This window comes from Hippocampus zosterae, chromosome 2 (genome assembly GCF_025434085.1).
Source record: "Hippocampus zosterae strain Florida chromosome 2, ASM2543408v3, whole genome shotgun sequence".
NCBI classification, from domain to species: domain Eukaryota; kingdom Metazoa; phylum Chordata; class Actinopteri; order Syngnathiformes; family Syngnathidae; genus Hippocampus; species Hippocampus zosterae.
Window position 1 is genome coordinate 15,567,595 of NC_067452.1, and position 27,155 is coordinate 15,594,749.

The following is a 27,155-nucleotide window of genomic DNA, read 5'->3' on the forward strand; positions in this document are numbered from 1 at the left end:
ATCCCCCCCCCCGAGTTCCCTTTTAACCGTCGATTAAATTCCTATTCATTTCCATTGAGAGTTTCTGACGTTGACAGTTGCTGGAATTCTGCAAACCCGGTCATTTTACGATACCCTTCCCGTTTTCCATGAACCCAGAATCCAAAACCTGCAGTCCCGAGGCCTTCCAGTGTCCCGGCTCGCACGTGTGTGTGCCCCAGCGCTGGAAGTGTGATGGAGACAATGACTGTCCGGATGGAGCCGACGAGAGTGTCAAGGCCGGATGCCGTGAGTTGGACATGTGCACTATCAGCACAGCAGCCCGTTCGGCGAAATTATCCTGCATTGATTTCTGCCAAGCCTTCCACAAATGTATCCCTTTCCACTTGCAGTGCACACCAACAGCACGTGTGACGACAGTGAATTCATGTGCCAGAATAGGCAGTGCATACCCAAGCACTTTGTGTGCGATCATGACATTGACTGTCCTGATGGCTCCGATGAGTCTCCTGAATGTGGTGAGCGTGTGCCGTCTATGGTGAGAAAACATCGCCCGCCGTGGTCGGGGAATAATCGAATCACTTTGTTGCCTTTTGCAGAATATCCAACGTGCGGTCCTGAAGAGTTCCGCTGCGCCAATGGCCGCTGCCTCAATCAAAAGAAATGGGAGTGTGATGGCGAGTTTGACTGTCAAGATCACTCTGATGAAGCGCCTACGAATCCACGGTGCACTGACTCAGGTGGGAATTGTCCTCAGTCCACGACTAGTCGACTGTACTCCAGGAATTGAAAATTCACGGTCCCGTGGAACCTTAAGTTACGAACATCATGTTTACAAACAGTTAGGCAGAAAATTTCCCGAGAGTAGGTAGTAAAGTAGGTCCATGTCCTTGTCCACATATTGAAAGCCAACATTACTAGAAAAATCAACAACGTGCTAACCTGTCAGAACGGCTCCTAAGAAAAGGCAAAGTACCTGTTCAAAATGGACAGGCCAGCGCTGTGCTTTGCGCCTGTTTTGCTCTTCAGCAGAGTGACAAATAGAAAGCACTTGCTAGCGTGAGCGAGGCGACCAACACATTGTAAAACTTAACAAGAGATGTGTAGTGAATTTATGTTATCGTATATTTTTCAAGTGCTTTATTTCTTTTACAATACTGTGTTTTCATTTAGAATGTTAACTTTTCAACCACACATGGGTAAAAATAAAAAAGTTACTGTAAGTATAACTTTGTTTTGGGGCTGGAACGGGTGACTTGCATATCCATTTTTGTCAATGGGAAACATTACCTTGATGTTTGAGCGTTTTGCGTTCGAAATGGGCTCACCGAACCAAGTTTGCAACTTGAGGTTCCATCCGACTGAACAGTAGCTTTTTCTTCAAGCGCGGTGCGGTTTGCATTATTCGCATCTGTCGTTGGTTTTCTTCTGCTGGTTGCAATTCTCCATTGATCTTCACACACCTTAATACCAGTGAATATTTTCCAAACGGTGTTTTGCATCTTCGGGATGGTTTCTCCAAAGCCGCGTTTCTAACAAGCAGCGCAGTTTGCTACATACTGTACATTTGGTGCACCTCCACAAGCAGTATTATAAATCGGAACGATAACCCTTCAATCTTGCATGCATTTCTCATTTCGCTGGGCTGGGCTGACAGAGTATCGCCTTTTTTTGTGTGCGCGTTCCGGCTCGTGCGGCACTTAACACACCATGTTTGCGTGGTTTCAGTGAGGACTTGTAACGAATCGGCCTTCATGTGCCGCAATGGAAATTGCGTGAACGAGACTCTGCTGTGTGACCGGAATGATGACTGCGGCGACGGCTCCGATGAACTCAACTGCTTCATCAACGAGTGTCTCAACAGTAAACTGAGCGGCTGCTCACAACTCTGTGATGACCTCAAGATCGGTTACAAGGTAACCAAACCATCTCAGTGTGGATTTATTTATTTTTTTTGTGTGTATCCAGCACTTGTCTCGTAACTCCAAGCAAACACTGACTGGCCAAGTCTATATGAACGGTGAGCGTATCAATTACTGTATACAGAGGCATCCGAAGAGACCCACCGGTATTTAATGGATGCGCTTCCCCAACAAGCGGGGCGAAAAAGTTGGGAACTGACTTTAGGCATGTGCTTGCGTAAGACCCTAACTTGTTTTGGCTCTGCCTCCTGAAAGTAGGAGGTGCGTAAAGAACAGCTTGAACTGAGCATGAACTTTCATGTTTGTCGTAGCGAGGCTGCGGTCTGAGCTTCTTTTGAAAATCATTAAGCGTGTGTGCCTGCATCCTACTTATGGAGCAGAATGAATCATCGTGTAAATTCTTGTCATGTGAATGCTTGTAATGTGATGCTTGTCATGTGAACTGCGTGGCGTTTGTTTTCTGGTTTTTAATATTTACTCGGCGGCCAAAGTGGCAGTGCTGAGTTGCAAACTCTATTTACGTGTGCCTGCATTGACACAATGCGAGTCTTTTGCCACGCTCTTACATTCACCAAATAGAAATGGACTTTCTTACAATGTGGCCATTGTGTGAATAATTTGGGGTGTAACTGTACGGTATGTATACGGGTGCTTTTTAAGGGTGTTGGAAATGTTGAGACACCACTTCTTTCACTAGCCTACACCCGGTACCGCACCTCTCTGGTACTCTCACTTTCGGACAGGGAATGTCACGCTTGCCTGGCATTTGTGAGGCAGAATTAATGGAGTGCAATCATTTCTGCTCCAAACACCAATTAAACTTTGCCATATGGCAATCATGCCCCTTTTGGATGTTTGAATGACAAAATAGGAGCTGCCTATCTAGATGGAGTGCTACTTCAACTTACGAATGACCTGACACGCTTCGCCAATTTGAAATCAACAATGTGTCGTACATCGATAGCTATTATATTGCCCCCTCGGTGGCCGAGGCACACACGGCAAAAGGAGCAGCGCAACGGCCCATTATATGATCATGCCGCACAAACTGTTTCGTTCTTGATCCGTCCATAATTCGAAACGCTTACCCCCACGAGCGTTGAGGACGTGCCGGAGCCTCTTGGTATTCTATTTAGTTCCAGTATGTTATTTCATTTTCCATTCATTTCATTGGGCAAGGATGATTTGAGATGTGGGTTTTGAGTTGCAAGCGTGATCACGGAATGAATTTGACTCGTGAGTCAGAAATATCAATCTTTTTTTTCCACAAAGGGGAGGGCGGTAACTGGGCAAACTCCGGTAGAGCCTCAACAGTGCAATTGAGGCGTCATAGTGCTTGTCTTTTAGAAGCTGACCTCTCTTGCGGGCTTGACGCATTCAGTGCAGGTGCCATCCCGGTTTCCAGCTGAAGCGAGACGGGAAGACCTGTGTGGATGTGGACGAGTGCACTAGCGTCTACCCTTGCACTCAGCGCTGTATCAACACACACGGCAGCTTCCACTGTCTCTGCGTGGATGGATTTGAAGTCAGCCCCAATGATCCCACCATCTGTAAATCCACATCAGGTATGGCACCGAATTGGATGTTGATAGCTCTAATACTAATAATTCCAGAAAATGTTCAATCTTGTGTGTGCAGAGGAGGAAGCCTTTTTGATCTTTGCTAACCGATACTACCTGAGAAAGCTCAACTTGGATGGTTCCAACTACACTCTTATCAAACAGGTAGAAAGCAAAAAGGAGAGGTTGTTATTGTTTCCTTTCAATGCCCCTGCGAATTCCTACTTGCCTTTAAAAAATCAAAAACAATTTTAGGGTCTGAATAATGCCGTGGCACTGGACTTCCACTATGCAGAGCAGATGATCTACTGGACCGACGTCACCACTCAGGGCAGCATGATCCGACGTATGCGTATGAACGGCAGCGACATGGAGGTCAGTCACGTGGGGGCGGGGGGGAGGAAAGGCGACCGTTGGGCCCATGCAGTGAACATTTGCATCTTCGATATGCAGGTGTTGCACCGGACCTCTCTGAGTAACCCAGACGGTGTGGCTGTGGATTGGGTAGGGGGCAACTTGTACTGGTGTGACAAAGGCCGGGACACCATTGAAGTGTCCAAACTGAACGGAGCCTACCGAACGGTGCTGGTCAACAGCGGGCTGAGGGAACCTCGCGCTGTGGCCGTGGATGTGCGCTACGGGTGAGGCCCCATGAGCGATTGTTGTCATTCGAAGGACGTAGTGTATCTTTAGGATGCATAATACACATGGACAATATCAATAACTCACTCACCAAAGACTTTACCTCCTGCCTGGACAGTTTTGGTTTTCAACAGTATGTCAACTTTCCCACACACAGTAAAGGACATATTCTGGACTTGATCTGCTGTATTGGATTATCACCAACAAACTGTAAAACCGATCTCCTCCCATACACAGATCATCTATTGCTTTCATTCAATGTTAACCTGTCATTTTTCAAATCCAACCCACAACGCATTATACATTTCCGTAAAATCAAGGACATTAACCCGGACAATTTAGAATCACTTATCAACAACCTCCCCAGTACTGATTGTCTTTCTACAACAGATGAGTTTTTGACACACTACAATACAAATCTCCATAACATTCTCAATATCCTGGCCCCACTCAAAACCCGAACTGTCTCCTTCAACCAAACAGCACCCTGGTTTACCCCTACCCTCAGACAACTTAAATCAAAAGGCCGTCAACTTGAAAGATTATATAGAAAAACTGGACTCGCCATTCATAAAGAAATGTACACTACCCACTTTCTCCATTACAAGGACTCAATATCCAAAGCCAAATCAACCTTCTACTCTGGATTAATCAGTTCCAATGAAGGCAACCCCAGATCACTCTTTTCACTCATTTCTAAACTCACTAAACCTGCTGACACTCTTCCCTCACATCTCTATTCCACTGATTTTTGTAATACTCTGGCCTCATTTTTTACATCCAAAATCCAACTTATCCACCAGCAACTCACCCCTTCAGCTGCTCCTAACCCTCCTTCTCCATTCTCCCCGGTTCCTACCCACCTACTCTCTGCATTTACATCCCCATCTGTCCACCAAGTCTCCATCTTAATCCAGAAGTCCAAATCCTCTACTTGTCAACTTGACCCTCTCCCTACTGTTTTAGTCAAAGCTTCTATCCCGGCCCTCTCCCCTCTCATCACTAACATTATTCAAACTTCCCTCTCTACTGGCATTGTACCATCTCATCTCAAAACTGCTGCTGTCACTCCCATACTGAAGAAACCTGGCTCTGATCCCTGCGACTTGAACAACTTTCGTCCCATATCAAACCTTCCGTTCATCTCCAAACTTCTAGAGAAAAGAGTAGCTGCTCAACTTCACACCCATCTTTCCTCCAATAAGCTCTACGAACAATTTCAATCTGGCTTCCGTCCCCTCCATAGTACCGAAACTGCCCTCCTCAAAATATGCAATGACCTTCTTCTCTCTGCTGACTCCGGTTCACTCGCCATCCTCCTCCTGCTTGACCTCAGTGCAGCCTTTGACACCATCTCTCACTCCATCCTCCTCGACAGACTCTCCTCCATTGGCATCACCAGCATCCCCCTCTCCTGGTTCCGCTCCTATCTTTCTGACCGCACCCAGTTTATCCAGCTCAAACGTTTTAGATCTCACCCCTTTCCCCTCACTTCAGGTGTTCCTCAGGGTTCTGTCCTTGGCCCATTGCTATTTCTAATCTATCTTCTTCCCCTTGGTAATATCTTCAGGAAACACCACATTCATTTTCATTGCTACGCGGATGACACCCAGCTCTACATCTCTACCAAACCTAATACCATACTTCCACCATCCTCCCTAACCAACTGCCTGCAGGAATTAAAATCTTGGTTCACCTCAAATTTCCTCAAACTGAATAGCAATAAAACTGAATTCCTCCTTATAGGCACTAAATCCAATCTAAACAAAATAAACAACTTCTCCATTCCCTTCGAAAGCTCTTCCATCTCCCCCTCCCCTCAGGTCAAGAGTCTGGGTGTCATCCTTGATAGCACCCTCTCCTTCACCTCACATATCAACCACAACACTCGTTCTGCATATTATCATCTTCGAAACATCCACCGGCTCCGCTCTTCTCTCACTCCTCAGTCCACTGCTATACTTGTACACACCCTCGTCACCTCGCGACTCGATTACTGTAATTCCCTTCTGTTTGGTCTCCCTCAAAAACCCTCCATAAGCTTCAGCTGGTCCAAAATTCAGCCGCCCGCATTATCACACTCACGCCATACATAAACCATATTACACCTGTCCTTCAACATCTCCACTGGCTCCCCATTTTACACCGCATTCAATATAAAATCCTGCTCCTCACATTCAAATCCATTCATGACCTAGCCCCTCCATACCTATCTGACCTCATCCATATTCCTACGCCTGTCCGCTCTCTTCGTTCCTCCTCCTCTGTCCTCCTCTCTGTCCCCCCTGCTCGCCTCGTCACCATGGGAAATAGAGCCTTCAGTCGCTCTGCTCCCCAGCTATGGAACTCACTCCCCGCTGACCTTCGTAATACAGCCTCATTAACACATTTCAAATCCCGCCTCAAAACACATCTGTTTCGACAAGCCTATTCACTCAGACCATAAAGCCATTATTTTTATTTATTTATTTTTGTTGTATTTTTTCTTATCTTATTTGATGTAGTTTTTAACATTGTACTCGTGATTTTAACTGCTTGTTGTAAGGTGTCCTTGAGTTTCTAGAAAGGCGCCCACAAATAAAATGTATTATTATTATTATAATACCATTCATTTTTATGTCTAGGTACTTGTACTGGTCTGACTGGGGTGACAACCCGCACATTGGAAGAATTGGCATGGATGGCACCAACAGGAGTGTGCTCATAGAGGACAAGATCACGTGGCCCAATGGCCTGACCTTGGACTTTATCAATGACCGCATATACTGGGCAGACGCCCGGGAGGATTACATTGAGTTTGCCAGTCTGGATGGCACCAGAAGACACACAGGTCATTTATCTTTGTGTACTTTGGCTGCACTTAGAGCATTTTGGAACATTCACGGGGTAGGGAAGAAGCCAAAATGGGATGTCTTAATAAGTCGAATATGTCGCAAAGTCACATATGGCCAAATTCGACATCACTTGAAATGCCAGACATTCTATTTACCGGTAGAAATGTAACGTGTATTGCTCACAAGTATCTCTTCTTAAGGAGGAACATTTTCTGATGTCACAGGGCCTTTAAGAAGATAATGAGCGTTCCCTTTGGATTGTGATGGGAACATGCTGAAGGCCACCTCATGCAATCCCAGTCCAAATTGCGAAACAATTCTCAGAACCGGGTGAATTTTTTTCGGATGATCTATTAGCTAGACTTGGGGGTTGCACATCGATAAAGGTGGTGCATATGGCTTTTTACCGTATTTTATAACCAAACTGAATTGTGTGCTGACGCATTTGCGCCAAACGCAGAAAGCAAACGCATGCTATGCCAAGTCTATCGGAGCAGAAAGAGCACTTTGAGTGTATAAAACCTAATCGGGCATATCGAACATTGCGCGTAGCACTTTAGATATGGCGTTGGCCGTTTTGCCGCGCACCCACTCGGCTTCTGTGTATTATTGACGGTGCCTCGAAATCTGCTCGCCCACATTGCTTGCTGCAACAGTGGACTGTCAAATACCTGGAATTATTTATCGTTGACAGTTTAAGTCCTTAATGAATTTCTCCCCCCCTTGCATTGTTCAAACATGCACTCTGGCCACATCGTTAAGTACCCTATCAACAATCCGGGCAACATTCTAGTGGTAAGACACTTGCAAATGGTTAAAAAAAATGTTGTGTGTGTGCTGTCCTTTGGCAGTTCTTAGCCAAGACATCCCACACATCTTTGCCATGACACTGTTTGAGGAATATATCTACTGGACCGACTGGGAGACCAAGTCCATCAACAGAGCTCACAAGACTCTGGGGACCAACAAGACCACCCTTATCAGCACCCTGCATCGGCCCATGGATGTCCACATTTATCACCCCTACCGCCAACCCCAGGGTAACACTCTCAATGTAGAAGCAATAACCCAAAGCCCTATTTTGTTGCTCTTTTTAAACCATTATGGTGGAACAGGAATTCCTATGAAGGATATTTCGCATGATCTGCGATTGTGCGGCGATCTGAAATGTAATGTAACTTTGACGTAAATACAGTACCTTTTCGTAGTTATGTACACACACACACACACACACACACGGCTTTGCATAGATGAAAGGGCATCAAAGTTGGTAGACGTGGAGGCACGTCCCAGGAAAATCGTCTGTGCCATTGGGCCTTTGTTGCAATGTTTTGTCTTTGCCAGTGAGCAACCACCCATGCCAGACGGACAACGGCGGCTGCAGTAACCTGTGCCTCCTCTCCCCTGGAGGGGGTTACAAATGCGCTTGCCCCACCAACTTCTACCTTGCCAACGACCAGCGCACATGCATGTCCAACTGCACGGCCAGCCAGGTGACGGCAACTGCACAAACATCCTCCTCGTCGCCTCAACAATGTGCCTTTTATGCATCTCCACTTTTTGTCTCGTAGTTTGTCTGCAAAAATGATAAGTGCATTCCGTTCTGGTGGAAATGTGACACGGAGGATGATTGTGGCGATCGCTCAGATGAGCCGGCTGACTGTTGTGAGTGTCCATTTTCAGACATGCGGCGAGCGTACTGTGCTGAAATCGACAAGTTCAAGAGCACTAATTCGCTTTTGTTTTCGTGACAGCCGAGTTCAAGTGCAGACCTGGCCAGTTCCAGTGTGGCACAGGCATCTGTACCAACCCCGCATACATATGTGACGGAGACAACGACTGCCAGGACAATTCCGACGAGGCCAACTGCGGTACAGCTCACATTCTGACATCGGATGCTTATTTTGCAGCGTCCATTGTTCCGTCGAAATTTCACAATGGGTCTTTTGTGTAACGACGCTGCAGATATTCATGTTTGCCTGCCCAGCCAGTTCAAATGTTCCCACCCAAGTCGCTGCATCCCAGGAATCTTCCGCTGTAACGGCCAAGACAACTGCGGCGAGGGAGAGGACGAGAAAGACTGCCGTGAGTGTTTCTCACTTTCATCCCACTCGGGTTGTTGGTTTCTCGCCACGGAAAAAACATTTGCTCACTTCTCTCTGTAGCTGAGGTCACGTGCGCACCCACCCAGTTCCAGTGTGCCATCACCAAGCGCTGTATTCCCCGCGTCTGGGTGTGCGACCGCGACAACGACTGTGTGGACGGGTCTGATGAACCTGCCAACTGCAGTAAGCGGAAGAATTATTTGCTTCCCGCAGTTTTGTTTTTCTCCTGCAGCGCTTAGATTTCTTTTCAAAACTGAAAACTCCCCCTTCTCTTATCAACACATCTTTCTCATCGGTTTGCTTTCAAATGCCTGGACAGGCCACTTGGCTTGTTCCATAGGATGCAGTTACGTATATATAGCGGTGTTTCCCAACCAGGGTTATGCACACATTTCAGGTGGCACGTGGACATATTGAATCATTCATTTTTTTAGATGATAAGTAAATACTCTGTCATTTCGTAAGCCATCAATAAAATGGCGTATGTGCGTCACAACTTGTTTCCCCGGGGACACGGTTATCTGTGGCACAGTTGCACCAAAATCACAAGACCTGTGCGCCAGGTTCATTTTTATGTTTGAGTTAAAAAGAAGACAAATGGCTGAGAATTTATTCGGAGATGAGATAAAATGACTTTCTGGGCCTTCAGTGGGGACTTGCTTGACTTAATCCGGCACGATGATTTCACAAGTACAGAGACCAGCAACATGGGACAAAAACAGAATCTAGCAGCAGCTGTACATTTATTTAGCTCAACATTTCTTTAAAACGATCAATAAAGAAATACATAGATCATACTCACCAGGGATGCTGATTATCGAATGTATCCAAGTGCGCATACCACATCAGATGTCTTCTGCCTTGCTGATCAACGAATGGAAACGTTTCAGTCCCATTGCCAATATAATTCAAGTGACATTGGCCAGCACAACTGATTGTGAACTGGCCATATTAGATTGCCATGGCAACAGATAAAGGCTGACATCTGACCGGCCCAATAAATAAATAAATAAATAAATAAATACATTCATTCTCACAGGAAGCGCGTGCAGGAAACAGTGTGCAGCGAGAGAAAGAAGACATTTGATTTCATTTAGTAAATGTTAAAACGGAGGTTGTCGTCATAGAAACATGACTTACTTTGCGGTTCATCTCCACAACTCGTAAATATCTGGAGGATGTCCAGCTGGGTCAACGATGGCTCTCTACCGCCACGCATTTGATTGGATTAGTAAAAGCAGCCGCAAATTGTTCTCATCCGTAGCCCAGATGACATGCGGCGTGGACGAGTTCCGTTGCAAAGACTCCGGACGCTGCATCCCGGCTCGCTGGAAGTGCGACGGCGAAGATGACTGCGGCGATGCCTCCGACGAGCCCAAGGAGGAGTGCGGTGAGCATGTTCGCCTCCGCTCGCCTTGCTTTGTCTTTGTGCTCACATTTGGCCGGGGGTGTCCCAATTCTTTCCTTCGAGGGTCACGAAAAGACAATGGAAGAATGCGAGGGCCACTTTGAAGTTCTTCATCTTCACGTTAATCATTATGGATAGATGGATGGACAGTTCATTCGCACCCTTCTTTATGTTAAATAGAGTTGGAATTCGTGTCAAATATTACTTTCAACATTTGCCGCAGTTAACTGAATGTTTAGAATGGTTAGCAGACCTCAAGTAGCAACGCGGCCCCAAGTCCATGAGGTGATGTGTCGGTGGTCTTTGATTGGTTGTCATCGCAATGCTTGTTGTGCGCAGCTGAGAGGACGTGTGAGCCGTACCAGTTCCGATGTAAAAACAACCGCTGCGTCCCGGGCCGCTGGCAGTGTGACTACGACAACGACTGCGGCGATAACTCGGATGAAGATAAATGCGGTTGGTGTCACGTCTTCACTCGGCCCTTTTGTCCGTTCTCACTAACCTTCAACTCCCTTCGTGCTAACATGTTGACTGTGTGTCAAAAACATCCAGTCACTGTCATGGCAAGGACATTTCATCTCATCTGTTGTCTGTTTCATTTCATACTGTCCCGTTGGCACGAGCTAGAGGTAAGTCCCTTCCACGTTCAAAAGTCAAACATTTTCAGTCAGTTGCCTGTCATGCTCTTGTCCATCCACGAGCCCTGTTGCGAGAGTCTGCAAGGAGACTTGGAATTAGTCGTTCCGTGTTGTCCACTGTCCATCTGCCACTGCACAAACGCGTCCTTGAAAGCTTTTTATAAAGGAGACCTTGTCGGCTGGCTACACTTGCATCATCAAAAACGATTTCAATTCTCCATCGATCAAGATGACAATGCTCAGTTTTGATTGACACTGTGAAAGAGGTCTTGATTGTGAAACCTGTTTGTTTGTGTGCTTGCAGTCACCAACACTGACAGCTGATTCTAATGTCCTTGTTGTCCTTGTAACGTCCAGATTAGAGCCGATGTAGCTAATTTTGCAAAGCTCCTTTCATTGTCTTCCCTGACCACCTGCTGTCCCGCCGTGATGCATTTTCGCGCAGTGCCTCGGCAGTGTTCCGAAAGTGAGTTTGCTTGCACGAACGGCCGCTGCATCGCTGGGCGGTGGAAGTGCGACGGGGACCGCGACTGCGCCGATGGATCAGATGAGGTGCCCGGAACGCTTGACTCTTCAGTCTTCACAAGAACAGAGTTGAACACTTGCATTCTTTATTTACTTTTGGGCCTGTGTTCTCCAGGATGGCTGTGATCTCAAGTGTGACAATGACCAATTCCAGTGCAAAAATGGACACTGTATTCCTATTCGCTGGCGATGTGACGCTGACCCAGACTGCATGGATGGCAGTGATGAGGAGGACTGCCACACTGCTGGTGAGTGCGGAATTCTTTTTTTTTTCTTCTGCTCTTTCCTTATTCTCCGGCTCTGATTCTGCACGTGAGATTGAGTAGTATCAGTTTTGACCCAGATACACTCTGAATCACTTGATGTTCTTTCAGCTGGCCGCCTCTGTCCTTTGGATGAATTCCAATGCAACAATACTCTGTGCAAACCACTTGCCTGGAAGTGTGATGGAGAGGATGACTGTGGAGACAACTCAGATGAGAGTCCGGAAGATTGCCGTGAGTGCCTGCACGTGAATGCCACTCATGCAGTGTTTTGTTTTGTTGAAGAAAAAAAACAACAACCACAACACAGAAAAAAAAAAGCTAAATTGTTGACTCGGACTGCTCTTTCTTTCTGTCTGATGTCCATTTTTATTTTTTTACTCCTAAATCAAGCACAGACAACAGAATCGCTTCAGGAGTCGTCATAAAGCCTACTTGAATTTTCATGATCAAGTCGGCAGAAAAGCAGAGATTGATACAATTGTTTGGATTCGTGTGCGCAGTTCGTAGGGCCCAACTAAATCTGCCATTTCAGCCAGTGTTTCCCAAACTTTATTGAGCTATAACACACACTTAACTTCCACACCACGCCGCCAAATAGAAATGTTGATTTCGAATGATGATGCGTTACTCACAAATTGAATTAATGTGAAACTTCTGCAACATTAGTCACTCAAAAAACGAAGCTGTCACTGTATTGTATGAATAGTAACAGGTTGATGCCCAGTTTCTTGTGCCCTCTGCTATCTAGTGGGAGGCATTTCATTGTTCTGCCTGTCACTTTCTAGCTGGCACAAACAGCTGAAAAAAGATACTGTACGTTATTTGTCTTCAATAAATCATTTTTAGACCGACTGAGGGAAATGAAATTCATTCTTCTGGCTTGATGATATTTCACCGCTGTAAAGAGACAAAAAAACCCCCAACAACAACCAAAAAAACCCCCACTAAGGATTATGACGGACAGTTCATTTGCCAAGTGATTCCCTGTCACACTTTATATTAAATACCAAATGTATTTGGGAAAGAAAAAAGTGAAGTGACTGCTGGACAACTGCTGTCGTAGATACGCCTTAGTTGATTTTTGCCTTCCTCTTTTACTCGGCTTCTCAGCTCTGCCCTCTTTTGTCCAACCATTTTGATGCACAGGGAAGTTCCAGTGTCCTCCCAACAGAGCTTTCCGCTGCCAAAATGACCGCGTCTGTCTTCAGATGTCAAAGAGATGTGACGGTATCAATCACTGTGGCGACAAATCGGATGAGCTGAATTGTGGCAAGTGGCTCCGTACCTTTGAAACCAACCAAGCCACTTCCACTCCATTACTGCCATTTTTAGGGAGTTGCTGACTTGTGTGTGTGTGTGTGTGTTAACATTCCCACAGAAGTGCATCCAGCTGTTCCCGCTTGCGAAAAAGACGAGTTCTTATGTGCAAACGGAAAATGCATCAGCTCCACTTTGCGATGCAACATCTTTAATGACTGCGAGGACTATGGCTCGGATGAGATCAACTGCAAATCAGGTTCATTTTTAAGCCATGTGAACAGAATTATCCATATACAGCCCGATAGTCCCTGAAAAAGAAAAACTGATTTAACGCTGTCCCTTCACAATTTGGTACGACATAGTGGTCAGTTTCCCTCACGTTTTTTTCAGCAATCATTTCAGCGAGAGAGGAATTTGGTCCCCTGCACATTCATTTTTTTCCTTCCAGTACATTTTGGGCAATTGTTTGCCTGTAACTTTTTGGGAACAGTTTGGAATGGTGTTGGGCTGCTTGGATGAGTTTGCTTTGGTAGAAGTTGCTCAAGCATCTTTGCTGACAAGTCAGCGTGTGTGTTCACAGAAGGCAAGCTCAATGACTGCCGGAGTAACAGGACTCAGTGTGGCGATGGGGACGAGGCCCACTGCGTCACCAACGGCACCGATGCCTTCTGCTCCTGTAAACCGGGCTTCCGAAAAATAGGATACCGCACGTGTGGAGGTAATTGTTCACAAACGCCATCAAGACAAAGATTTTTATAAGCGTATATTATTTCATGAGTGGGATTCTTTGCTCTTTTTCAGACAAGAATGAGTGTCTTCAGTTCGGGGCATGTTCCCACATTTGCAACAACACAAAGGGCTCCTACAAATGTAGCTGCCACAAGTACTTCACAAGGATCAACGACAAATGCAAAGCTGACAGTGAGCCCCAACATTCATTTGATTTAAAGTTTTTATTTTTTTTCAGCTGTTTAGTCCAAATGTGTTTGCTGAGGTATCCTGAATTTGTGCATATTGGGGGCATTTGCTGTGTGAATAACATCATACCAGTGAAGCACCTTAACATACAGTAATCCCCCAGCGGTTTGTGATTACCTTGTTGCTATTCACATTTTTGGCGGCAACCTCTATTTGCTGAAAGTTTAGAAACAAGGGTGCCAAACTCATTTTTGTCGTGGGCCACTGTCCCTTGGAGAGCCATTGTCACTGTGAAACCAAAAAAGAATAACAGTTTACTCAACTATTATTTAAGTTACGGTAATGAGGGGTTTGGTAAAAAGAAAATGCTTACAATACATCTCTTACTTATGACAGAGGAGAGTTTGAAATTTTCATACAGATTTTAGCAAGAATCATAGAGGTTGATGTTCAATTTGCTTTGGCGGGCCAGATCTGGCCCTCGGGCCTTGAGTTGGACACCCGTTTCTTTTTTAAACAATGAGCTGACTAAGCAGTGTAATGGGCGGAAATGACGCACAAACTTAGCTTAGTGGTTGACGTGCGTACTTTTGCACCACAGCATTACAGTGATCCATTTTTATAACTTGCCAGTACTCAAATCTATCTAACCTGTTTGCCCTTGCTAATGCATAAAACAAACACATCCAGCAACCTACTTTAGTTTGGCTGTTGTGTCTTGTGAGTTGCCTTGTGTATGGAATGCGCCCCATAAAAAGCTACCTTGACTCCGCTCTCTTGCAGACATGAACAGCAGTCAGCAGGTTCTCTACATAGCCGACGACAATGAGATACGCAGCCTAGATCCTGGTTTGCCCAACTGGCGCTATGAGCAAACCTTTCAAGGGGACGCCAGTGTACGGATTGATGCCATGGACCTGCACGTCAAGACCAATCGCATCTTCTGGACCAATTGGCACACAGGTCGCATCTCCTGCTACGAACTTCCCGGACAGTCCACTTTGTCGTCCAACTCACACCGTAACAGACGACAGAGTGCAGGCAGGATCACCAACCTAGAGGTATAACTCTTCATAAGTACAATAGTGCCTTGAGATATGAGTTTCGTTTGTGCCACGGCTGTGCTCAGAACTCAGAAAAGTGCTCGGTGAAATCATCTTGACACATTGAAATGAATGGAAATGCAACAAATCCATTCCAGGCTCTCCAAAACACAAGAAAAAAATTGTTTATTGATGAGAGAAATCCAAAATTGATTGGTATATTTTACTATACAAAACATGAAGTAATAACCAAATTAAATAGAATGTCAACATTTTAACTGTGTGCCAATTGACTAACTTATGAATATCCGAGTTAGAGCTTCACTATTACTGTAAGTAACTCTGCAGTAATATTACCCCTTTTTCACAGCAGGTTAAATAAAATATTCCTGTGAGTATCGTTACATTGTCTGTCTACGTGTGATGCTGCACTGCATTGCTTAAATGGTTACGACACCCCCAAAGACACTGTGTTAGTCCGACAATGGCATTTACCACGATGCTGTTAGCTTGAACACACCTATGTGTTTGTAATTTTGTTTATTTTATGTTTAGTTTGACATTTAGGTTCGACTTGGAGTGTTATTAAACATTTTATAACCTCTTTTTGAAGCAATGTTTACCACACACATTGCTGTTAGTTGTGAAGCAATTAGTGTTGATATTACAACTGCCATAGAGCAGTCCTTTCTTATAATTTTACTGGAAAAAAAGTCATCAGCTGAACGACTGCTTGTATCTTGAAAAAAATGCCAAGTCAGGTCACTCATATCTCAAGGCTCCACTGTACGAAGAAAGGTAAAGTTTGACAGGGCAACCTAGGAAACCTCTCTCATCTCACCCAGATTAAAGAACTGAAGATGCCTCGAGGAATAGCCGTGGACTGGGTGGCCGGTAACCTGTACTGGACCGACTCTGGTCGAGATGTTATTGAGGTGGCTCAGATGTCAGGCCAGCACTGTAAGACTCTCATCTCTGGCATGATCGACGAACCGTATGCCATCGTAGTGGATCCACAGAGAGGGTACAAAATCAACGTGATGACAGTCAACATGTTTCGGTTGACAATTATGTTCAGATTTTCATTTGAAATCTGCATTCATGTTTCAGCACCATGTACTGGGCAGACTGGGGGAACCACCCAAAAATTGAGACAGCTTCCATGGATGGAACACTGAGACAGACTCTTGTTCATGAGAACATCCAGTGGCCAACAGGTCCAATTTATTGACGTGAACCATGTTAACGCATTGCTTTGTGTAACTGCCAGCTCCAAATAAGCAGTATGCTGCATGCTACACTGTCTTTTCACTTCCCAGGATTGGCAGTGGACTACTTCAACGAGCGTCTTTACTGGGCAGATGCAAAGCTCTCAGTCATTGGAAGTGTTCGTCTGGATGGCTCAGATCCCGTCACGGCTGTCTCTGGCATCAAAAACAGTTGAGTTATTACGTTTGAAGAAAAGCAGTCATTTGTGACAGAAAAAGAACAACTCTGCGTCAATCAAAGGTTTGCCGATGTGAAAATGTTTTGCCCTTTCTTCACTTCCAGACCTGGCCCATCCATTTAGCATTGATGTCTTTGAGGACTACATATACGGAGTCACGTTAATCAATAACTTTGTTTTCCGGGTCAACAAGTTTGGAAAAGGCCCAATGGAGACTCTCACCACAGGCATCAACCACGCTGCTGACATCGTCTTGTACCACCGATACAAGCAGCCAGAGGGTGAGTGTCATCACCGATGTCATTGCTAGATCACGAAAATTGTGACGTTACAGTAGATTGCCGATTTTTACACAATTGCTTAAATCTCAACTGATTTCGATCCATGTAATCATATCGCTGTTAAATGTAATATAATCTTTGTACATGTCTATCGAAACAGAGAGAGGGAGACAGAGGGAGAATTTCTTAATTGACCTCTAACCTCTAAAAAAAATGTACATTTTGGATCACATCGTAAACCTCACCAGAGTGTGAGGGGAAAACCAAAATCTGTCGATGTCCATTCAGGACATATCCTGAATCCCACATATTAATCTCACATTGTATATTTGTGAAGATTCTCACAAGGTTTATTTGTGCTTGTGTCTCTTTGCGTTAGTCACTAACCCCTGTGACAGAAAGAAGTGCGAGTGGCTTTGTCTGCTCAGCCCCAGTGGACCGGTGTGTACCTGCCCCAACAACTACATTGCCAACAACGGCACGTGTGTGGAGAGGACTGGCCCGACCCAGTCGCCATTTTGTAAGTCTGCATTCCCACGCCCACACTTGCTTTTATGGATCTCTTTGAGAAGAAATAGAAGATAACCTTCTTGTTGCATCGACCTGCCGGCCACAGATGCTGGTTGAACTGCTCACATGGCCTCGCAATACTCGGTGTCCTTTTATACCTCCACAGCGCCCCCCTCAGGCCCATGTGACATTCAGTGTCAGAACGGCGGCAGCTGCTTCCTCAATGCCCGACAGATGGCCAAGTGTCGCTGCCAGCCCAGCTACATCGGAGAGAGATGCGAGATCAACCAGTGCAGGGACTACTGCAAGAATGGCGGCTCCTGCACAGCATCTCATACAGGTGAACAGACGTAGATGGCCACAGTCAAGACCTGAGGGAAGTTTTTCACTTATCTGCCAAGGATTCGGCTTTCAAACGGGTCGCAACTTTCACCTTCACGTTATTTCTGCAGGTTTATGATACCCTTAGCAATGTAGACAAGCTGGGGTTAGCTGCTGCTGCTACGCTGATAGCATGACTTATTCGGAATGGAGTGTTACAATAACAGAAAATGTTACCCGTTTTATTTTTTTAGGAATGTACGGTCAATTAAAAATCCAAAAGAGGACTCAAACATAGCTGCTGAGCAGAAATACTGCTAATGCCGCGTCGCTTCTGAATCCTCTCAATTGCTTGACGTCCCCTCACTCTGCTTCTGTTCGCTAATCTTATTCCCGGTTGTTAGCAAATGTGTGATTTTTCCTTTCTAGAAGTGGATGTCCCAAAATAGCAAAGCCCCTGCAACCTCAGCCAGCAGGTCAGCGTGAGGCTCCTGGGCTACGGGTGTGAAATGATTGACACCTCGTACGTCACTCCTCTCTGATAGGTCGTGCTTCCTTGGGCACAGTGATTTCTTAAAACAAACACTGCAACTCTTCGTTTAAGACAGTCAAGATGTCAACAAAGACGGTACCATTACTGGGGTTCTCTTGTTAATTGTTGCATGCGGTATGTTTGTGATAGGTGCTCCAACATGCAGATGTCCAAAAGGCTTCACGGGCCCCACCTGTAACCGTCACACTTGTCAGAATTATTGCCAAAACGGAGGCAACTGCTCGGTCAACTCGGGCAATCAACCGACCTGCAGCTGCCCGTCAGAGTACCACGGAGATCAGTGCCAGTACAGTAAGTTGATATACTCACATCCTCACGGTATTATGCTCTGACATAATACGACTATAGGGCGTTCAAGTTGCTTTTTGGCAAAATCCTTTCAAGTCTTACGCCATCGCCTTCTCACAGGTAAATGCGAAGGCTATTGTGAGAACGGTGGAGCATGTTTGCAAACCTCAAATGGCACCAAAATGTGTCAGTGCTCCAGCCAGTACATCGGACACCAGTGTGAGCTGGACAAATGTGTCTTCTGTGGCACGGGCCGCTGTTTGACATCCCCCTCGGGAGAAGTCTCCTGCAGGTAAACACACACCGCCGCTTACGCATATTAAATGGAATTTGGATGTGTAAATATTGGTTAAAAGTCTCCATCCATCTGGCTGTCCGGCGCCACGCAGGCAACATTTTAAATGTTCAACCCAATCCACTTATTTATTTATATAGCACAGTTCCAAAGTGATGCACGGAGTAACTGGTTTTGCAATATCAAAAACACACTTATTAAAAATTGAAAAAAAGTAAATACAATTAGTATAAGTAGAAAGTATACGTTTTTTAATTGTGCGCAAAATGAACCAGCCAGTGATGGTCGAGCGAGGATGTCATAACTAATTGACATGTTGAGTTGGGTATGTCTTGAAATCCATGTCAGAGCCTCCGTCGAACCCCTGAGACTGATTCACCAAACTCCTGGGGTTCGATCGAACCCAGGTTAAGAACCGCTGATCTGGTGGATGCATAACGCAACCGCTGCCACTATTGTGGCTTGTATTCTGCGCCTTATCATGCGATGCGCCAAATACTGTACATGAAAACCGATTTAAAATAAGTCATTCATTGTACTCCGAAGTGCCTGATAGTGCGAGGTCATTTCACCTTCATAAGTTACTGACCCCCCGAGTGCAGCCAACGATGTCGTTTACAATACAAACATGTATATTTTACTACATATGTTATGTATGTAAGTTTCAAACTTATTACCACAACCACAGCAATACACATTGTTAACTCTGATCAGAATCAAGCATTATCTTTGTAATAATGACTAAGAGTGTGTGTGTGTGCGCGTGTGTGTTCACAGCTGCCCCAATGGTCAGACCCAACCCAGCTGCTATACCTGCTTAGACTACTGCTTCAATGGCCAATGTACAGTTGACAGTCGCACACTATTGCCCCAGTGCAAGTAAGATGAGACACACTCTCCTCACACGTCATTCTTTCTGTCTAGTACCAAGCGACAAAAGAAAACACACGCACACGCACACACACACACACACACACACACACACACACCATCATCGTAACTGTGTCTCACTGTGTGTCCAGGTGTCCCGCAGCATGGAGAGGTTACCGGTGTGAAATTGCTGCTTCTGTGGATTCCTCCGCATCCAGTGGAAGTCAGTCACACGCTTCATAGCAGTGTGTCCTGCTGATTAAAAAAAAAATAATAATAATAAAAATCATTTCTTCTTTTGGCTGCATTTGCTCATCTTATTTTCTGTCTGCCAGGTACAGCCTCAGTGGTGGTCCCCGTGCTTCTCCTGCTCTTGCTGGCACTGCTGGTGGTTGGCGCCATCGTGTGGTACAAGCGGAGAATGCGAGGGTAAGCTTTGTTGAGCTTGCTGCCCCGTTGCAGTTGTTGTTTTAATCGTTCTCCTTGCCATCTCCACCAACCATCTATTTCCTGTCCCCCAGGTCTCAATGGCTGGGCAAATCTCGCTCTCAGTACTTGCGGTAACTTGACAGGGTTACATCATTCACTGGTTCAGGCTGTGTTAACGCCGCTCCCTCCCTCATATCAAGATGGCCCCTGCTGTATATGTTCCTTGAACCATTCTGTTATAAACACCTCTCTATTCCTGCCTGCATTTTGTTCCCCAAGAAATCTAAAGACGCATTTCAACCATAGCAGCATTACCTTGGAACTAGGAACTTGAATGTTTAGATCACTAAAGAGGCCCATGGAAATCTCAAAGGTGGGGTCTGGCTGGCTGAAGATTTGTTTTGTAAAATATATACAGGTATATATACTGTATATATACCTGTATACAGGTATATATACTGTATATATAGTATATATACCTGTATATATACTGTATATTTTTTTACTGTCAATGAAATTAAATCTGGGCAGCACGGTGGTCGACTGGTTAGCACGTCTGCCTCAAAACGCAGAGATCATGGGTCTGATTCCCCGACCACATTCTTCCCACATTCCAAAAACATTCCAACATCGCAAAAACATGCACGTTAGGTTCATTGAACACTCTAAATTGTCTGTAGGTGTGTTTGTGAGTATGGAAGGTTGGTTGTCTATGTGTGCCCTGGGATTAGCTGGCAACCATTTCAGGGTTTACCCCGCCCACTGCCCAAAGCCTGCTTGGGATATTCTCCATCATGCCCGCGACCCTCGTGAGGAGAACAGGATTAGAAAATGGATGAATGGATGTACTGAAATCTGCCTGGCTGCTTTTACATTATCGTTTTTTCTACTGCCACCTACCCCACTGCAGTGGTAGTGCAGCCACTTGTGCCATCTCGTCATCCTTAGCTCCCGAAATGTTTCTCGTCATTGGTCTGTTGCACCAATAGTAGAGCCAATGGCAAACAACAAAAAGTGCCTGGAATTTTAGGTTGAAATGTGTCATAAGAGTCTGTTGAATCTGATTTGGATTTTTGTTTTTTTTAATGCTTCACCATCCCGTTCCCTGTCGTACACGTCTATGCTGTGTGACTGCTTGGTCAAATATTATTTTAATGTCTATCAATTAACAATAATGGCATGTAGTCTGCCCAGCACAGCATTCTTTTCAATGCTGCAGAGTTTTCTCCAGGTTTAATCACATGGACATTTTGACCCCAAAAAAATGCTCATTTGATCAACTTTGTGTCTCAGTTGTGTGGGTTCTGTGTTACTCCTCTTGTTGGTGTTCTTTCCCCCCACTAATGTGTTGCTTACTCATTTTATCATCGGTTATGTTTGTTGCAGTGCCAATGGCTTCCAGCACCACAGAATGACCAATGGCGCCATGAATGTCGAGATTGGCAATCCCGCATACAAAATCTACGAGGGAGACCCGGACGATGACGCTGGGGAGCTCCTAGATTCAGACTTTGCTTTGGACCCAGAGAAAGTAAGAAGAAGGCAATACATCCAATTCATCAAACGACTTGGCCAATCTACAAAAGAGAGGGAAAACAGGATGCAAGGGTTTGAGCAACCAGGGGAGGGTTGACCAAACAATGGGCACAACAGCAGCCATTTCTCCAGCATTTGTAGTCCCACCACGGCAGCAGCCTACACCACCGTCCGTCTGTACTGCAAAAACAACAGTCGCGTGTAACAACAAATAAAATCACTTGGACATATAAAAGGACGAGTACATTCAAAGGTATATAAAACAGTATTGAATAAAATTAACTATAAATATCAATCAAATACAGTACATAAACCATGACTGGATCAGGATGACAAAAATGGTTGAAAAAACAAATATCAAGGTGAAAATGAAGTGCTAAAGCTTTCGAGGGGAAAAAATATATACAGATAAATGAACTCTGCGATTGGCTGGCAACCGATTCAGGGTGTCCCCCGCCTACTGCCCGAAGACAGCTGGGATAGGCTCCAGCACCCCCCGCGACCCTAGTGAGGATCAAGCGGCTCGGAAGATGAATGAATGAATGAAAGATAAATGAACTTAATCCAAACATGTATTTTTTAGTTGCTCTGTTCTTCCTCAATGCTACTGTAAAAAAAGAATCAATAAATTGACGTCAAGCGCTGTTGACTGTTGCTCTTGGGGAGACCCCACGTGCTTTCAAGGGCGAGGCAGGAGCTTAGTCCTCTTTTGTCTTGTCTTATCTCATGCCGACCTTTATACATAGAGTGGGTATAAAAAGTCCCCCCCCCTTTTTTTTTATGGACCGAAATACTTTAAATGATTCCAACTCAACTGATTTTTATTTTTTTTAAAAAGGAACTTTCTCAAGGGAAAATAAAAATAAACAATTGAAATCCTGTGGTTGTGCAGGTTTTGGTCTGAACAGGGATGTGTAGACCTTTTCTATGCACAGTAAAATTCACTTTTCTGCCCAGTGCACTAAAAGGTCTTGTCTGTGCTCTGCAGCCCACCAACTTCACCAACCCCGTTTACGCCAGCCTCTACATGGGCGCCCACAACAGCAACAACTCCCTAGCCAGCACCGACGAAAAGAAGGAGCTCCTTTCCCAGGGCGACGAGAGCATGAGCGACCCGCTGGCGTAGAGCCTCGCATCCCCCCTGAACTGTGCCAGCAATCGCCCAGCCCAGCCAATGCTGAGCCCCCAGGCCCCCTCATCTTATGCCTTTCCCACCTGAAAAGAAAAACAATGTAAAAAGAAAAACAACAAAATCGGGAACACTGTATAAAATGTATAAAATGAAGGACTACTTTTTTAAGTGATTGCAGTATTATATGTTGTCCTTTGACAACAAATCATCTGGTGACGAAAAAGGACCCATTTTATCGACATTTACTCCTTTATTTTACATTGTTGATCACTTCCCCGCAGCTCTCCCTTCATGCATATCGCCGCTACCTCTGTGCAAAAGAGAGAGACAAATTGCAGTGGAGCATCTTTTTAGTATTATTTTTGTATGACTTGCACAGTGGGCAAAGAGAGAATATTGTTCCATCGTAGAAAACCTTTCAAACCAATTAAGTCCTTGTCGTGTTGTGGGTGAAAGGGCATCCATGCCTCTCTTTAGGTCCAAAAATGGCATATTTTGTTTTTCCAGCTGAACTCGACATGACCCTATGGAGGTCTTGCGTCATTCAAGTGATTGTCTTGTACGTACTTGCACAGAGAAAAATGTTATATGTATTTGTGCTTATACATATGTGTAATGACATTATATATAATGTGCAAACCTATTAACAAAGTGTCTTGAAAGTATACCCAGGAACATCAGTAACAATTAGCAGTCTGTACTTTATAACAAGTCATTTACAGTGAATATGCATGTGAGTGACTGCCAGATGATGATGATGATTGTAATCATTCCAGAATGAGAGATGTCTGGGATGGACACTGTGGCCTTGGCTAACTGTCGGAGGCAAATTTTGTTGAAGAACGTGACAGCAAACCTATCGTATGTATGTTAACTCCCACCCAAACAAAAGTGACAAATAATTTGCTGCGTTGAATTTAGCGTTTATTCCTTCTCTGTTGACCGGAACTGTACTTTGAGGAAAGGCCAGGGTGATCATTAGATGGTACGTATGTTTATGGGAGACAATTAATTTTTCTCATTATTCTGTGTAATGACATGGTCAGGTGATTTAGGTTAATTCTCACAGTTAAGTGCATTCCCAAGACGGAGAATGATGAGCTTCCTGATAAGCATTCCTTTGCTAAAGCCTTTGCCGCGCTGCTAATGCCAACCATCTGTCTCAAGAATGTTCTTCTCGCTGTGTCCCACTGTTAGCCGTCGTGTTGCTTTAACGGAGCTTGTGGGCCCCAACCTGCCATATAGCTGCATGGTGCTCACACACATACACACACACGCGCGCGCACACACATTCAGACCGTACATTCAGTGGAAAGAGAATTTACCCCTTCATGTTTAACTGTGTCCTTTTTTTCCCTTTTTTTAAAAAACGTTTGACCACATAAATTAGAGCAATCATCATTCAGTTGGACAAAAGTATTTGTTGGCAAAGACCCACATCGATTTGTGTGGTTCTGATTGTTTTGATGATTCTGTTTCTTTTTGATATAAGAAATTAAATGGATTTTTATAGTAGCGATGTCCTGTGGCTCATGTCTGTCATTTGGGGTCCGGGATGGCGCTGCCGGGGCTAGCGCCTGCTCCAGCTCTGTCAGAAATTTGTGTATCCTCATTTCAGCCCCCCTAGAGTTTTATTTGATATTCTACAAAACGTGTAGAAATAATTTTCTCAGCCCCCCACGACCCCCATGCCAACCACGCCTTTTAGCCCAGGGAGAGAAGAAAATACTGTAGCCATGCCTGGAAGAGATGGAGGTAGTCTTAGTAGGGCATTCAATGATTCTGGGAGAGATGTCATGTGGGAACTCTCCACTGTTACTCAACACTCCTAATTTTTTGCCTTTGCTCATCTATCAATCACAGTGACATGCAAGAAAAATAAATGCTCTTCCGCTAGATGAGAGAAAGTACAATAAACATGTTACCATTCATACAAATAAATCTTGGCATTTAAGAAGCTCGTTGTGGGGAAAATGAAGTTTCAATTTTGCTTCATGATCCAGTTATTGCATTCTTTTGACTCCTCAAGATGGCATTTTTTGTTCAACATTGGCCTGAAAACACACTGCTTTGACATTCCTTGAACCCCTTTATTTAAACCAGCAGCGCTTATTCTCCCACCATTACCAGATGCCGAGCTAAAAAAATAAAACAAAAACGAACATAGCTTTTACATAATTCTTCTTTATTACACTGAAAATAATTCATTTTTCAAGTAAATATCTTGATTTGATTGTACACTAATAGGAACTCAATTTCATGTATTGTCACAAGAATTAGTGTAGAAAATGGTCACTCCATCTCCAATGAGCTGAGGCATTAGAAAAAAAGATCAATCCTTTGTCCCAGCATGTTGGCTAACAGCAGTCCGCCAGTAATCTTCTTCATACACTTCTCAAGCGTCGCTTTGTGTGGCAGAAAGTGTTGTCAAGTTCAGACAAGGCACATGTGACTCGCAAAGCAAGAGTCACTATTTTCATATCCCTCTACGTTCTAAAACAACTGCCCTTTTTGCATAGTGATTCCGTATCATAAGGCTACTGGCAATAGTACAAGACAATAGAAAAGCATTCTTATAAGGGGTAAAATATGACACAAATATTAAGGCGTAACACTGTTTCCAACAAAGGCACATGTAAAGCAAAACGTGAGACTGCTTTTTTTTTGTGTGTTTGTTTGTTTTACATCGCAGAATTGTCCAGATAAATGCATATAACTGCCAATAATAAGCACACATACGAAATGGCCTCTGGTGAGGGTTCCTCGAGTGTCTCATACAATATCATTGGAATTATTCTTACAAGTCTTTGCGAAAAAATATCCCAAAAGCTGCATCAACTCCATGTCCATGTGGCGTTCCAAAGATGCGCGTGCATCAGCTCACTGCTGCTGCATTCCACATCCTCTCACTGGCCTACTCAACCAGAGCGGAGGAGGAAAGTCTAGAAGTGAACGTTCCACTTCTTTTAAAATGGCTGTAAAAAGGCCTTCATAAATAAATAAATTAGCCAGCTAAAACAAGGCCTCTGTTCTGAACCCCCCCCCCCCCCCACCACCTTTATTTTCAGTCTTTGTGATGTGCGGTCCCAGGGTCGGCAACACGGCCAGGATGGTTAGGGCAAAGGGAGGGGGAAGTATAAGTGATCAATAAGTGGTTTAGGGTCTCTTCCAACCGTTCCGGATCAAGGCATCAGCTCGCAGGTAAGGCTGGTTTCTCAGATCTGTGAGTAGGCATGAAGAGAGGGAGGGAGGGGCGGGTGCACAAATGTTAGATGAGACACACGTCGAAACTCGATGAGTATGTGTCGGACATTTTCAAAGCATTGCTCATTTGCTGCACAAGTTAATCACAATAAAATTCCCAAAGCCTTGGATGTCGACAGACTGTGTGTGATGTCAGTGGAAATTCAAAGCTTTTAGGAATGAAACAAAAGCAAAAAGTCACATATGAGAGGTAATAACAGTGAGAATCATGATTGCACTTCCAGGTCAACAGGCTCTTGATTAGGCACAACGCAATTTCGGCATTACTTTCTGTCGGGAGATTATTTCCTCATGTTCTTTATGGACGCCCACTGGTACCAACATGATGATCACTAATCAGATCCAACGCTACATTAAAGCATTACATGGCTTGACAAATACGCCTTTATTTTGGTAATTGAACACAATTCTTTTTCTTTTTTTTCTTCTTAATATTAGAAACACCTCGAAATCTGATGACACCAAGGCAATTCCCATGCTCATTCCTCCCATGGTGGAGTGTTATTTTTGTTTAAGTCGAATACAGCACTCCGGTATTGAGGCTCATGAGAACATGCAGGTGTGTTGAACGTTGTGTCCAATGGAAGTATTTGCGTCTTTGTGGCTGTTTGTTGTGCTCGTCGAGCCTGCTGACCAGACAGCACGCCGCGCGGGCAACCATTAACGCGGGACAAAACATGGTTTGATGGCAGAGTTGGATGAACACTGACTCGACAACATGCAACATCAAGGAGTGCGTGAGGAGGAGGAAGATGATGAAGGTGGTGGTGGCGAAAGGCATGGGGGTGCACTGGTTCTGAAAACCCTTTTGATGGATGCCCCGTACCCCCTTTTTCTGTGTGTGTGTGTGTCATCAAACTAATGATGACATGACATGATGACATGATGTCTAATAATCCGTCGGGTTGGTTTTGCATTGCATAATATGAGGTAGCTTGAGTTTGCGCAAGGCTGAAGCAGTTGACACCACTGGAGCAGCACACACGAGCGAGACAGCGCTCAGCCCTGCTACCTTCCTTACCCTCCTTTAGGAAATACTGTCCAAAATCTTCATATTGGCTGCAAGGCGAGATGACAGACAATGGGTGGTTGAGGAAAGAAGAGTCACATGTTAGCGCGAAAACCGGCAC

General features: G+C 44.8%; 2 protein-coding genes across 7 annotated transcripts in view; one reads left to right on the forward strand and one right to left on the reverse strand.

The window, feature by feature from the left end:
- The window catches only part of lrp1ab (low density lipoprotein receptor-related protein 1Ab), a 95,182-nt gene extending 70,902 nt beyond the window's left edge, over positions 1 to 24,280 (forward strand). The window contains exons 52-90 of one of the 2 annotated variants that reach the window (XM_052057913.1): positions 139 to 267; positions 372 to 497; positions 579 to 719; positions 1,708 to 1,895; positions 3,283 to 3,466; positions 3,540 to 3,625; positions 3,716 to 3,835; positions 3,914 to 4,101; positions 6,727 to 6,932; positions 7,788 to 7,976; positions 8,281 to 8,429; positions 8,508 to 8,601; positions 8,691 to 8,807; positions 8,902 to 9,021; positions 9,102 to 9,224; positions 10,306 to 10,431; positions 10,789 to 10,905; positions 11,533 to 11,639; positions 11,728 to 11,860; positions 11,987 to 12,109; positions 13,025 to 13,147; positions 13,257 to 13,394; positions 13,719 to 13,856; positions 13,940 to 14,059; positions 14,840 to 15,117; positions 15,945 to 16,123; positions 16,210 to 16,316; positions 16,419 to 16,538; positions 16,651 to 16,827; positions 17,207 to 17,347; positions 17,504 to 17,677; positions 18,341 to 18,502; positions 18,620 to 18,791; positions 19,572 to 19,673; positions 19,817 to 19,887; positions 20,000 to 20,093; positions 20,186 to 20,224; positions 21,480 to 21,624; positions 22,618 to 24,280. In XM_052057913.1, coding sequence (XP_051913873.1) covers positions 139 to 267; positions 372 to 497; positions 579 to 719; positions 1,708 to 1,895; positions 3,283 to 3,466; positions 3,540 to 3,625; positions 3,716 to 3,835; positions 3,914 to 4,101; positions 6,727 to 6,932; positions 7,788 to 7,976; positions 8,281 to 8,429; positions 8,508 to 8,601; positions 8,691 to 8,807; positions 8,902 to 9,021; positions 9,102 to 9,224; positions 10,306 to 10,431; positions 10,789 to 10,905; positions 11,533 to 11,639; positions 11,728 to 11,860; positions 11,987 to 12,109; positions 13,025 to 13,147; positions 13,257 to 13,394; positions 13,719 to 13,856; positions 13,940 to 14,059; positions 14,840 to 15,117; positions 15,945 to 16,123; positions 16,210 to 16,316; positions 16,419 to 16,538; positions 16,651 to 16,827; positions 17,207 to 17,347; positions 17,504 to 17,677; positions 18,341 to 18,502; positions 18,620 to 18,791; positions 19,572 to 19,673; positions 19,817 to 19,887; positions 20,000 to 20,093; positions 20,186 to 20,224; positions 21,480 to 21,624; positions 22,618 to 22,755 — 5,384 coding nt within the window. In that variant the 3' untranslated portion in view covers positions 22,756 to 24,280. The remainder of the gene's footprint in view (positions 1 to 138; positions 268 to 371; positions 498 to 578; positions 720 to 1,707; positions 1,896 to 3,282; positions 3,467 to 3,539; positions 3,626 to 3,715; positions 3,836 to 3,913; positions 4,102 to 6,726; positions 6,933 to 7,787; positions 7,977 to 8,280; positions 8,430 to 8,507; positions 8,602 to 8,690; positions 8,808 to 8,901; positions 9,022 to 9,101; positions 9,225 to 10,305; positions 10,432 to 10,788; positions 10,906 to 11,532; positions 11,640 to 11,727; positions 11,861 to 11,986; positions 12,110 to 13,024; positions 13,148 to 13,256; positions 13,395 to 13,718; positions 13,857 to 13,939; positions 14,060 to 14,839; positions 15,118 to 15,944; positions 16,124 to 16,209; positions 16,317 to 16,418; positions 16,539 to 16,650; positions 16,828 to 17,206; positions 17,348 to 17,503; positions 17,678 to 18,340; positions 18,503 to 18,619; positions 18,792 to 19,571; positions 19,674 to 19,816; positions 19,888 to 19,999; positions 20,094 to 20,185; positions 20,225 to 21,479; positions 21,625 to 22,617) is intronic. The other variant, XM_052057914.1, reaches the window with a different exon arrangement.
- Positions 24,281 to 25,432: 1,152 nt separating this feature from the next.
- The window catches only part of fmnl3 (formin-like 3), a 33,844-nt gene continuing 32,121 nt past the window's right edge, over positions 25,433 to 27,155 (reverse strand). For 4 of the 5 annotated variants that reach the window (XM_052057983.1, XM_052057981.1, XM_052057979.1 and 1 more), the window contains one exon: positions 25,433 to 25,982. Coding sequence is in view for 2 of the 5 variants with exons in the window: in XM_052057981.1 (XP_051913941.1) it covers positions 25,918 to 25,982 (65 nt within the window). In the remaining 3 variants the exon portion in view is untranslated. Of the gene's footprint in view, positions 25,983 to 27,046; positions 27,085 to 27,155 lie in introns of all 5 variants that reach the window. The other variant, XM_052057982.1, reaches the window with a different exon arrangement.